This window comes from Triturus cristatus, chromosome 12 (assembly GCF_964204655.1).
Source record: "Triturus cristatus chromosome 12, aTriCri1.1, whole genome shotgun sequence".
Classification (NCBI taxonomy): domain Eukaryota; kingdom Metazoa; phylum Chordata; class Amphibia; order Caudata; family Salamandridae; genus Triturus; species Triturus cristatus.
Window position 1 is genome coordinate 202,793,421 of NC_140595.1, and position 13,730 is coordinate 202,807,150.

The 13,730-nt window shown below is 44.4% G+C and overlaps 1 protein-coding gene across 1 annotated transcript in view; it reads right to left on the reverse strand.

Moving 5' to 3' along the window:
* Positions 1–13,730, reverse strand: part of LOC146773066 (C-type lectin domain family 18 member A-like) — a 195,976-nt gene that overhangs the window by 98,028 nt on the left and 84,218 nt on the right. The window contains exons 5-6 of the mRNA XM_085640090.1: positions 7,561–7,682; positions 5,912–6,019 (exon numbers count right to left, since the gene is read on the reverse strand). Of these exons, the coding sequence (XP_085496216.1) occupies positions 5,912–6,019; positions 7,561–7,682 (230 nt within the window). The remainder of the gene's footprint in view (positions 1–5,911; positions 6,020–7,560; positions 7,683–13,730) is intronic.

Here is a 13,730-nt window from a genome sequence, read left to right on the forward strand (position 1 = left end):
CAAGAAAAGAGACAGGCTGTGCACATCTTCCAGTTTCCGAGTATAAGTGATAGCAGCATCGAGACAAGTGGGAGGGGCACGCTGAGAGGGGGGTGAGAGGTGGACGAGTACACAACGTCGGGAGGTACAAGAAGACAGCATGTGTGATCAGGCAGTACAGAGACGAGACAGGTAGTGTGAGGGAGGGATGAAAGGGGACAGTGGGAATGCGAGATGAGAGGTGGCAGTGGGAGTGTGAGGTAGAGATGAGAGGGGCAGAGGGGGTGTGGGGGAGAGATGACAGGGTAGGTGGAAGTGCCAGAAAGAGATAAGAGGTGGCAGTGGGATTGTGAGGGAGAAATGACAGGGTCGGTGGGAGAACTGATACCACACCCACTGAATGGAAAACACAATAGGGTTTTCTGTCGCCACAGTCTTCACGTGCAAAGGAAGGGGACCCCTCAGTAAGGCAATGCATGCTTTGGGGTGAGCCGAGCGACAAAGAACTGCATGGAAAGTGGATCCTTTAAAATTAAAATACACTTCTAGGTTTTATATTGCCAACGTTTTTTCTTTTGACATGGAGTGGTGGGACGACAAAAGTGGCCGCCATGCCATGCATAAATAAAGAAAGGGACGTGGCCTACTAAAGCGGGCTCATGCTGGAAGATTAAGTACGGCGTCCATGAAGCAGGCACCGTGCTGATCAAGGAAAACACATGAATATGTGTGAAGAGCAGGATGGGAGGAGTTGGGAGAGATGAATGCCGCATTAAAATGCAAGCACCTACAGGTGCCGAGGCTGAACACAGGCAAACAGTAACATGAGTAGGAAACAACAACAAAAATAGTCCCCTAAGAAGAGATAAACAACCAAAGCAAAAAGATAAAGTTCTTGGTCCCTGCTCCATGGATGGAACGAAAGAGAAAAAGGAGTGACACAGAGGCAGTCTTTGGTACCTTATAGGAGATTATTAGAGATGTCCTTGCCTGCACTTAGATGAGTTGTTTAAGCATCAACACATTTAATATTGCGTCCTCGATCTTAGTTCTTGACCTAAAGATTAAATAATGAAGTAATACTTTTACAAAATGTGCCACATTATGCTGTATAATTTGCCTTTTCTTGCCACATAATTTACTCAATCCTGCCACATAATTTGGACCTCTCCTGCCGCATAAATCCAGTGGCCCTGCCTATAGAACAATCAGGCAGTGCTAGATGGACTGCTTTTAGAGGTCAGGGAATGGGACTGTGTTTTGACTGCTTGCATGCCTGGTGGGACAGTTATAAAAACAAACACTGTCAGAAGCAAGCTCACATCACACAGTCTTCTATACATTGAAAAATACTTGAAAAGCATATGTTAACCAGTTTAAAACTGCCTTACTTTGAAAACATGGGCTAATTTTTTAACTATTTAATTAACTAATGGGGACCACCTTTATTTTGGTGCCCATGTCAATTTTCTGTCCTAATCCGATCCTGCCAACAGAGCAGGAGCTAAAGGAGAAACTGAAAGACAACATACTGCCCTGTATTGCTTCTTATGTAGCAATGCTCGCTATAATACAGACATGTATTGTTAAAAGTAGAACTACAAGTCTGTAGGTCGTTTCAAGGTCTTTAATGTGGCAGCACAGCATACCCAATCTCTTGCAAGAAGGCCGGAGAAATGCTATTCTGCATTCCACAGGTAACTGTTCCCATAAAATGCTGGTCAAACATGAACAAATGCTCATCAAATAAACAACTGCTCAAACATAGGACCCAGTCATATACTTACTGGAACAGTGCTAGTCTGGAGCTATGGCCACTTCCCAATAATGGTGCAGTTTTTGTACTAGGTGATATAGCATGCAGGAACTGCTGAATCCCAGTGCTCTACTTCAAATGCCCCCTGCATATCAGAGGTGAATCTGGGTGTGTCAGAACATCAAAGGAGTTCTTCCTACTGCACTAAGGCTCCCTGCTTGCCCCCTTCTCAATAGCCATCAGCACAATGCTGAAACCAGTCTCAACTGCAAGGACAGAGACGTTTGGACAGCAGCCAACCTATCAGGCTGAAGCAGCAACAAACACCACCTACAGGAGAAGCTCTCCAAAATCATCTGAAAGAGTGAAAGCCTGAGCTCCCAGGTCATGCCCTAAAAGGAAGGTTGACTCAACCTGCAACACAGTGCTCCAAACAGAGTGGCCCAATTATTTTGTACACTGAAAGCTTGCAGTTTAGGAACTAGATGAGAAGATGGGCTCAACTATACAAAAATCTCCTGGAGACAGTCTGTGCTTTTAGGTACTTCTCTAATTCTCTCCCTGGGGATTTTAACAGGATGCAGCTGAAACAAGTAAGCACATGGGCTAGTCTTTCATCTGGGTATCTTCACCTTTCCCTGGTTACTTGGACCACTAGTGAGGGTGACCACACCGGTTGGATGGTTGCCACACGTGGTGAAGAGACCCTGTTCTTCATTCTTGATTCTACTTCGCTCTAGACAGGTGGTAAAATGCAACATCCTTATGGATGATTGTGCCTTGAGTCTGCATGGCAGCCAAGTGGTGAAATCTAACACAAGTAAACCAAAGTACATTCTACTCAGGCCCTTTGAGAACTATTTTTTTTTTTTTTTTTACAATAGTTCAATGGCACATTTTCTTTTGTTTGATGTAACACTAGCAGATTTGGAAAACAGCATGTGGTATCAAGACTAAAGATAAAAATTTTCTTCCATGGCAGGTAAGAGAAACTGGCTCTGTCCCAATTTGTTTTCCTAATATTTTTAGCAACATACTTATAATAGCAGAAATACTTTACCTGAATGCAGACATTAAAAAGATGCACGTGGCAATTTTGATTTCCTTGAAAACTTGTTTTCGTGATCTGCATAAACAAACCAAATACAAAATGCTCGAACCGTTTTGATGCTATCTTTGAGTTTCAGCATTCCTATTTGAGATAATGCCACACCGACAGGTACTTCACTCTGGAAGACACGGATTGCCTGAACGGTTCGAACTGTGGTAATCTGTATGGACCAGAGGCGCAACTAGAGCCAAATTTCGGGGTGGGCTACAAAAAAGTTCGGGGGGGGGGGCTGACTATTCCTGCAATATGATTGATTGATTGATTTATTGTTGACCGTTCGGTTATTTAAAACCATTACAGTAAAAAGCTAAAACTAGAACCCAACCCCCATGCCCACCCACCCATTCCCCCCTCCCAGGGCCTCCTGTGAGATTTAAAATCCCCATTTCCAACAGTCAAACTTGTGTTACAGGGAACTTTCTGCGTTCAGTCCAGGAACTTAATTTTAATATGGCAATGTTCCAGTCAAAGTACTTGAAGTGGTAGGCAAGGTCTTCTTTGCCCTTGGATGTTACAGTAACACCTTGTTGGCGCATTAGTCCAGAGACCACAACAAACTCGGAGCGGCGAGTGAAAGAAAACAGGAGTTACCAAAAACAACACATGAAGATGATAGTGTAATGATACAGTAGTTAGACACTGCTCCCAGGGAGGACCCAAATGACAATAAGGAGGGACAAATAAGAAGGATTAGCCACTAGCAAGCAAACCTTTTTGTTGGACAATTGAAGTGACCAATAAAAAGGCACTGGGCAGGCTGTAAGCCCACAGAGTGAATACAGCATCTCTCGCAGAGTCAGCGGATGCACTGCCTAGGCTCGACCTAAAAACTATTTAGACATATAAAAGAAATTACTGAATGGGCAGATAATTAAAAAGGGATAAGGACAAGGGTTAATTTGAGGACCGGGTACAACAAAAGCAAAGGATAAGGGTAAAAGTTGATCCAAAAGAGTAGGGTTAAGAAATGGGGGGGCTTCCCTCATAAATAAAAAATAATAATGCACACAATGGTAATATATAATAATGTATTATAAAATATTTAAAAAATGATATTTACATCAGTTGAAACTGAATATAGGCATTTGAAATTAAAGCAAAAATAATAACACTGGGTCCCGGTATGACCCTGAAATTAATGGCCGGAAAATAATTTTTTTATGATTTATGCTCCCAAAAAAATTCACATTGAACCTCTAACACGTGGTTATTCTGTAAAGTTTAGCCTTCAATTAGTGTCCCCTAGTGTCAAAAACCCTATGAAGGCACGAGTGCTTTCAAAATTTTAAATCATATAACTCACCATGACACCCATCAGTAAGGACATGATGAGTGAGTCGAAAGGAATAGAATAAGATTCCCTGAGTCAAGCAATGTAAGAAACCTTTCTCCGTAGATTGAATTATTAATTAGTAAAAGCAAATGTCTTCTAGCACGTGTTCATTCTGACACTTTAACTTTAGCCATAGCGAAGCAGAGTAAAGTACAGCTTGTTTGGAGTTATATCTTACAAAAGAGATTTCCAACTCCCCTGCAAACAGGTACACATACCAATGAATGCCTTATAGTCGGCTTGATTCTTAAGTAAAATGTAGGTGTAGAAAAGCAGGCATTTAAAAGGGCACGAGCCTTCAGAAAAGCAGGAATGGCGGGATTTTGCCACTACAAATGGTTATCCATGTGAGCCATACGGAATAGTCACAGCTACCCAGGACCACTTAGGAATTATTAGGAAATCCCTCCAAAGTACGACTTACTCCAAACAGTCAAGCCTACGGGTGTACATTTTCAACTCTTCCTGAGTACTTGCTAAACCAGCCCTGGGGCAGAAGCTGCTTAAAGCAAACATACAACCCCCAGTGCAGTGCTTAATTTGTAAAAACATTTGTGCCAGGGCCCTCGTCAGAAGGACACTGTACCATGCACCATCCTTTGCCCCTGCCAGCGCTGCCAATGACAGTGCCAACACAACAACTAACCATCATACTCATGCAAGTGTCAATTCATACTGTTCCAGGCCCCCAAAGCTATAAGAATGGCTTGGGAGGCAGGTTTTAGTCATTGTAAATTGAATTAACAAACAAGTGTTGTTGTGCTCACACCTTAATTAGTCAGACAGCGCCACCATGTGGCAGACTGTCATAAGTGCTGGTAATTAAGTGTCGGTGCCGAGCACCGGAAACCACCGGCTCAAATTAAGCACTGCCCCGGTGCCATACCTAAGCAGTTTATGCCTCTCCCCCACACAAAGCCTACCCTTTCCACAATGTGATGGAGAGGGTTTCAACCTTGACCTATAAAAAGTCACCTTTGACTTTACAGTAGCTTCAGGTACCCCTGATGCTGGCACAAGGGTGACCAACTGTCTGTAAATTTCACGGACTGTCCGTTATTTTAGTATGATGTTTGTAAGGCATCTGTAATTTGGGGTCCCCAAATTACAGACGCCTTACAGACATCAAACTAAAATCAAATTGGAGAATTTCAGGAAGGTGTGCTTATCTCCTGAGAGAGGCCCCATGAGTTTAAAAGTTTCCACATGGGGCCTCTGGCACTTATCTTTTAATCTGTAGATTGAGGCTGCCTGTAAAAGCCCCTCCCGGACCTCGCAAAGACTGTGGACTGGCCCATTGTCATTCTGAGATTGCAGACGATAATCAGAGATGGAATGACAACAGGCCCTAACATAGTGACAGCGAGTGGTGTGCCTTCTCCTACACAAATCTTGATTGCAGAAAGGGACTGATGTCCCATTGCAAAGCTGCATGCATACTTAAAAAGTGTCAAGTGCACAATCGTTTCAACCTTATATAAACTTATTTTGACTTGCACTTATTTTGGTTGTCTATTTACCTATATACTATTTTGTGACCTCCTCTGATATGTCTGTAAAACGTATGTTTTGTCCCAAATTTTTGGCCTGAATTTTGACCTTCTGTCCTGAATATTGACCCTTTATCCTGAATTTCTACACTGACCTTCCTGAATTAGCACCCATGCCAGATGGTCACCCTAGTTGGCACTTGAACGATGGACACTGACAGAGACCGCTGACCCTCACTCACCTTGGCAGTAGCGGCCGGTATACCCTGGATGGCACTCGCAGTGACAGCTGCTGACGTTTAGGTGTCCATTGCGCCCGCAGCTAATGCGACAGGGGTTCCTCGGGACTTCTAAAGGAAAGAGATGGAATATTTAGCACACTCGAGATGCTGCACTAAAGAGAACCAAAGTCTTTATAAATGTACCGCAAATTAGCACTTTCTAAAGGATGGAGCCTGCTTGCAGCTCTTTATGATATCAAATAAATCATGCTACGGAGATAACTAACGCCAATTTAACCATTAGCCGACCTGGCTAAGAAGGTGGAACAAGATGTCAGTCAGAGGTAAGCTCAAATCCCAGAGTGATTCTTTTTTAATAGAAACTGAAAATATGCTCTCAGGACTTGCCAGCAAAAACAGCCGAGAAGGAGCAGTTGAAGGGTACATTTTATCTGGCCAGAACAGGACTACGAATAAGAGCGCAAACCAACAGAAGGTCAGTGTGAACTACAGCAATGCCTAAATGACGACCTTCGACTTGGGCATACATCTTTGAGCTCAAGGTAACAGGCGTCAGTCCCATCCCAACTTATAATGGTTGAAAGTCATTATGCTTCAGAGGCTGTTCAAGGCCAGTCTGTTATGGATGGGTGGTCTCAAGCAGATTCAGCAAGGAAGCCATGTTAGTAAGACCACCACGGCCAACCATGGACACCAGAGGGCTCATGGACAGGTTTTAGTAGCCTCATGGGAAATGGAGGAGAGAGGAGTGAAATATTTTTCTGTCTTAAACTGTATCCACCACTTTCAGGTTTGGACATTTCCATCCGGGGGATGGCGGTGAGGAGTGGGGTTGGCAGGGGTGGTCACTATTTTCCAACCTTGTTGTGTTGACATTCTCTACCTCTTCCTCCACCATGTTATCCTATTCAGGGCTAGATTAGGACAGACTGGCAACTCCGGGTGGGGTTCTGCTCTGTCTCATTGATATCGGCCATCGCTCCCGCACCCGTTTTCATGAGGGGTGGGTACACTGGGTCCTTTTTTACCCGCGGTAAACTCAGGCTGGTAAACCCAAGTGCAGTTCTGGCTGCAAGTGCAGCTTGAGCCAAGCCCACCCAACCCACATCTATGGCATGAGAGAACATAGAACACTCCTCCTTGCCAGCCCACAGCCCCACCTTCCATCCCTAGCCCCACACCAGCCCACCCGCTGCATTTTAACCCCTGCCCAGAACCATAATCGACACTGGACTGAGAGGCTGGGGTTAATTTAAACCTGGTAAGCCTGGCTCCTGGTAGTTGTTCAGTGGGGTTTAACTCACTCTTGCATGGTACTGTTGGGGTGTTTCACATGGTACCAGTGTTTACGGATGCAGAGTTTGCATCACACCAGTAAGGTGCAACCCCTAATTGTCCCCTTTGTACTAATTGGCCCTTTGGTAATCGTCTAATTGATCCTTCTGTGACTTTGACCAAACAAACAATGCTGTGAACTGAGGGGAAGCGACATCAACTCCAGAGGTCCCCTAGCCACCTCCCTTTTCATCTTTTCAGACAAGTCTGACTTACAATCCAATCATCTGGTGCTAACCTGTTTGTAGTAAATCAGTTATCATTTCTTGTGAGTAGTACATCAATCATTTCCCCATAATAGCAGAGACACTCACCACAGAGCCCCCCGAGGTGGTCCCACGACTTGAAGCAGCCAGCTCTGCCTGAGGTGCACAGGGAACACCAGGCCCCTTTCTTGTAAGGGACAATAGTTTTGCCCTCAATTTCCCAGTTTCCCCTTAGGACAAATAATAAACAGCGTCAACAAACCATCAGCAGACACAATGAAAGAAACAGTTGAGTGTCAATGCACATGTTCCAGGAGAAGGTTGTTGCAACAAGATGGCGCGCTTTGGCCTTTCTTTTAATGCAAAGGTCTCAAAAATACTATTAAACAACCCTACAAATCACAATAATAGGTAATTTAACAACAACATTTAAACACATTTTGAAAGCCTAGCAATATGTTATGAAGAATGGAACAAAATGACTTTGCATTGCGTTTGCTGATTCTAGCAAGAAATTAAGCAGACTGATATTTCACACCAAACCTACACCAACTTTCAATATATATTAAAGACGTGGCAACATCAGGTTGTTCCCTTTCATGTTACATTACCACATAAAATAGTGCACACTTTGCTCCGCTGTTTCTGCCAGTGGAAAATTTTATTTAATGTGGAAGAAAATATGTTGCAGCAAAATGGTGGACAAGGGAGTAGGGGTGAGAAGTTGTTTTGAGGTATGTGAGAGAACAGAAGGGCTATTCTATTTGTACTGTATACCACACTTGACATACCTTCCCATATATCACACTCCCCAAAACCTTAATGTTAGAAACAATTCTGGTAGGTTGCCTTGGCAGACATTTAGTACCAGATTACATAAAATTAGAGAGTTTGGTGAAAAGGTGAAGACACAGAAGTAGGGAGATATGGGAGGTTAAGTGCAGAAATGGATAGAGTAAGTGATTTCCATTCAGTAAGTGATGGGCGGATCTACTGATAGATGACGAGAGGTGGATATGCGGAGGGTAGGTTGGCTAGATCATGAGATGCGAGAACTGATTGGTAGGTAGCTAGACCGAGAGACGGACAGAGCGTGGTGGATACAAATAGAGCGGTATGGACAGACAAGTACATGTCTAGAGAGATGTGTAGCCCAATGGAAGTAAGGCTAGAGAGATATGTGTACTGATAGCTGTGTAAAATTGAAATGCAAATGACTGACTATAGTACCTCATAACAGCCATGTTTTTCTTCTCACAGGATGTGTCCGTCGAGGTGAGATACACTTTAGCACCCAAGGCACGAGTTTGCAAATTCTAACTAGTGCAGCAGAAAGATAGTATATTGTTGTTACTTATGCAAGCCGTCTATTAACTCTTAGATCAGCTTATTCATTCACCTGCATGTCTTCTTGGTCAGATTCTCGACCTTACAGAGCAGGCATGATCTTAGTTCGATGGATTTTTATGACTTTCTTAAACTTAAATCGGTTCTGACAGCAAATAGCTTCTCTCCATATGTCCCTTGGCTTATACAGCAGATCCCACGACTAATACACGATGGTCACTTTGTGTCGAAAGTATATAAATTGTTGTTGCCCCTACCCATGAAAAAACATAAAAGAGTGGAAAGCGTTTGGGAAGCGGAGCCAAATCTATCAGGCATATCCTTTGACTGGGAGGCGATTCATAGGTTAGCCCTCACACACAAAGTCTCACCCATTCTATTTCAGACGAAGTATATGCTTCTCAACAGGGCATATTGGACTCCCGACAGGTTATTCAAATGTAAATTAAGAGATTCGCCTGTGTGCTGGAACTGTCAGCTTGACACCGGGGATCTTGCGCATATGCTTTTCTCATGTTCTTCATTAAAGGATTATTGGGGGAGAGTATTTGATTGCATTTCCCATGTCTTTAAGATAAAACCTGTACAGGAATTTGTGTACGTCATTCTGGGGGCACTGGACCCACAAATAACATCTGACCAAGATCGCCAATTGATGGACTTAATGTTAACAATGGCATGTAAAGTGATTCTTTGCAAATGGAAAAATGCGTCCGAAGTGAGCTTTAAAATCTGGCAGGAGTGGTTGTCTTTCCTGAGGGGGTCAAGTAATCCGGCGCTTCAGGCTTCTACCTGGAGCCCCTCAAACAAAAAGCTCTGGAGGTCATTGGATGCATCCTCCTTTCATTATGACCCGCCCTGAGGGGATACTTTGCTTGTTCCTTCTGAGTGGGGTTGTGATTGGGTGCAGCGTGTTCGATCCAACGTGTCCCGGGGCGCTGCGCGCCACGCAGGAGGCAATGTACTAGACTGTATTGGTAATTGATGATGCGAGCTGGACTGGGGTTTTATTCTTCATTTACTGTTTTGTCATTCATTTGCATTTTTTGTATTTGTACATATGACATGATTGTACTGATTTTGGTGCACGGAAGAGTTATTGTATTGTTTCTTGTTTCTTGTTTCTTCAATAAAAAATATTTGAAATCAAAAAAAAAAAGAAATCAGTCAAGTGATTGGTACTAGGATCTGTTGCAAAGGGTATATATATGTGCATCTTGTCTTAACTCAGGGAGCTTGTCTATGTTACTGGGGTACGAGAATCCCTTTGTCGGTTCACTCTAATCATTTTTGCAACAAATACTTTTAAGACTTAACCTAAAAGTGAGAGACAGCTATTTCTGACAGATGGCGTAATAGATGGGAGGACCGATGGACGGTTAGCTAGACAGAAATATGTGTACTGAAGAATGGGTGCTAGGTGAGGAGATGGGTGGAGTTGAGCTTGCAGGGCTAACTAGAAAGATGGTTTAACTGTGGGAAGGCTGGACAGGTAGACGAGTGGGCTGAGTGGTGGGTGGTTAGAAAAAGATTTATATCACATTACTTCTAATGTCTCACTTTTTTAGCTTCTATTTGTTTTACTTTGTGTTTTTACTTTTTTTATTATCTTCTCCCATCTGCACTCAAGTTGTTCCATCACCATTTGTTTGTCTTTTTTTCAGCCTTCCACCCCATTTTTGTCTTTAGGAGTTAACCCTCATACCCTCTTATTTCTCATCTTTTCCTTTTTCACCCTTTTACCGTCTCCTTCAAATTGTTTTTATTTTCCTTTTCTGGTTTTCCTTGTTTTTTACCATTTAGGCCGAAACCCAATCTACCCCACTTGTATCCCTCTTCCTTTCCCACACCTTTTTCCTTTGAATACTTATTCCCTATTTCTCCTGATTTTCCATATTTTTAGGACAGTTTCAATATTCGATATTTTTTTAGAAGTAATACTTTACAAGTGTTAAATTGTGAACTGTTACTTTAGAAATGCTGTGTTAATAGAAAGGCATGTGGGGACCGAGGGATAGATGGTTAGATAGAGAGATGGGTAAACTGATAGATGAAGGGCTGGATAGAGAGATGTATCTACTAAGGGGTGGATGGCTAGACGGGTGGGTGGACTGATGGGTGGTTGACTGATAACAAATGTATGCAGTGGGGGACGCATTGCGAGAGAGATAGGTGGACCGGGGTGCATACCTATACCAAGAAATGAGTTGACTTGGGCTAATGCATTGATGTATGTGTAGGCGAGGGGCTAGCAGTACATGTCTGGACCGATGGGCGGATAACTAAAAAGACGGATGGGTGGACTGAGGTAGGCGTGAGAGGAAGAAAAAGTCATCCAAATGAGATGATGGCTCGGTGGAGATATGAATGGAATGATGGTTGGCTAGGTTAGCTAGAAATGGAAGGACGGAATGACGCTGACTGAAGCAGATGTGAAGAGCCTCAACGCATCAGTGGATTCATGGCGGCTGATTTTCTATGTGCTGGACTGATGGTTGTCGGATACAAATCAAGAAGCAGGAAGCAAGCAGGTGTGTGTTTGAAACCTTGTGCTGAAAGTCAAAGGCTTGGATTTATGGCCAAAGACCTGAGCGCAAATGCACCTGAAGATTAACACAACGGGTCTTACATTGTTCATTCTAGGCCTTCTCTTTAGTTGGAGAATCTTGAATTGGAGTCTGGGCTCCTAAAATGGGATATTTACTTTAGGAAGATGAGGGCCTCCTCTGCTGACTCTTGTACAAAGGGGTGCTGTAGGAAATGGGAGGCCTTGGAAGGCTTTGTAGGAAGCTGGCTCTCTATATAGTGCACTAAAATGAAGTATACTATGCAGAGAGTCCGGTTGATCCCAGATTGGTATACAGAAGCAAGCGTAGATAGTAGTAATGCTCTATTTGTGATAGTGTTTGCGCGCAGTGAGGCTTATCAGAGGGTAGTGCTAAGCATTTGTTGTACTCACCACAGAGGCAATAAACGAGACACTCCAGAAAAAATCTGGGACCAATTAGCAAAAATAACATTGATTTTTATAAAATGTTTCAGACCAAGAACTTCGCTCTAAGGTAAGTACTTTTTAAGATCTGAATTTTCAAAGTTCGTAAAATAGCACACACTTGAGCGCAGTTATGCATCATAGAAGTCTCTGGGAGAAAATGCATATGAAATCATACAGTTGGATCTTGAGGTTCACCTTCTGGATTTAAGTAAGTAGCAAGGCCAGGTCCAACGTTCCACAAGCGGATTGTTGGGAGCGTCCCAGATTCGGCCGGAAGCAGAGTGCTGAAGCCATTGGTAGGAGGCGCTACGGAGAAGGACACCAGAAAACACACTGCACAAGGGGACCTAAAGTTAAGTCCGAGGGGTCCCACTCAAGGGAGCAGGTCGGAAGGGCCTCAGGACCAGGGGAGCACTGCTGAATCGTCCGTACCCAGGCTAGGCGGGCTGGACGCAGAGCAGATAGGTCAGCCGGGCAGTGTGCATCAAGATGTCTTTGCTGTCAGGGGTAGGCAGGTTGCAAGCACGTTTCCGGGACAGCTGGGCCACTCAAGAAGTGGGTCTCGACGTCCCTCAACGGGTGCTTGCTTCCTGGGCAGTTGGAGTGCGGATTGGACTCTTCATCTCAGTGTAAGTTGCTAAGGGCCTGGTACCCCAGGTATTGGTGCGACATTGCTCCAGTAGGTCCTGGTGTCTCCAAACTCAGTGGCGAGACAGATCCGACCCTCCGGGGCTGTTGTGCCTCTTTTTGCTTCAATGCTGCGTCGGAGTCGTGGGGAGCAGCAGGTCGGTAAACTGGACTCTGCGGGTTCGGTGCCTGCTGACTGCAGGGGAGTAGCTCCTCAACCCCAAGGGACTTCTCTGGCGCTTGGCGAAGGGCTGGAAGTGCTTCGGGTTATTGGAGGCCTCACAGTTGCAGGATGTGATAGTACACCCCAATAGTTGAGTCCTGGGAGCAGCAGGCAGGGTTTTGCGTTACAATTCAGCAGCAGGTCTTCAGTTCTCAGGTCAGCAGCTCTTCTTTGTCCGTGTATTCTTGTATCCGCAAAATTTAAGTTCAGGGTCCAGGGATGCCACCTAAATACTAAATTTCAAGGCGTTAAAGGGAGAGCCAAGAAGTAGCCAATGAGCTACTTACTTTTAGGGAGTTAACGCCCTTTGAGTGACCACTTCCTGTAGGAAGAGGCACTACCCTAGCCCTGATTGGTTCAATCTTCCTATCTCAAGATGGAGAAATTGGAAAAGTAGGGTCCACATTGCCTGCCCCACCTTAGGGGTGGTGCTGGCTGAATGTGGGAACACCTCCTAATCTAACACATTTTCCTACCTGTCCTCCTGCCAAATGAGGAGCAGGACAGGGGGGCTGGCATCCTCCACTATCTGAAGATGCCTGGGTTGCATTTCAAAGATGGCATCACCTTTGAAGCTTCTCGTTTTGGAAGGCCATTCCGGCCTGGGGAAGGTGTGATGCACTTCTACCCAGAGCAGGTTTTGTTCCTGGCCTCTGAGGTCAGAAACAAGTCTGGTGGTGGCAGGCTGGCTAAGACTAGTCAGAGACCACACTAGTGTTTGGTAGGTTTTCAGGGGACCCTCTAAGGTGTCCTCTGTGTGCATTTACTAATAACTCCAACTCTGGCATCAGTGGGGATTTATTAAAACAAGATGTTTGGTACCAAACATCGTAAGGTACAGTGAAGCCATCATGGAGCTAGGAAACTTGTAATGACAAGTATCCAACCCATGTACTCGCTATAGCTTCCCTGGGAACTTACAATATCCAAGAATGGACTCAGATATTGTAGAATCATATCTGCTCATGCAGTTATGTCCACTTATGGGATTTAGAGCAGCCTGCCTGGGGGCAGGAGGGCCTGCAGTAAGGGTGACTAACCTATACCTCATGCAGTGTCTGGGGACATCGCACACACGGCTGCGTG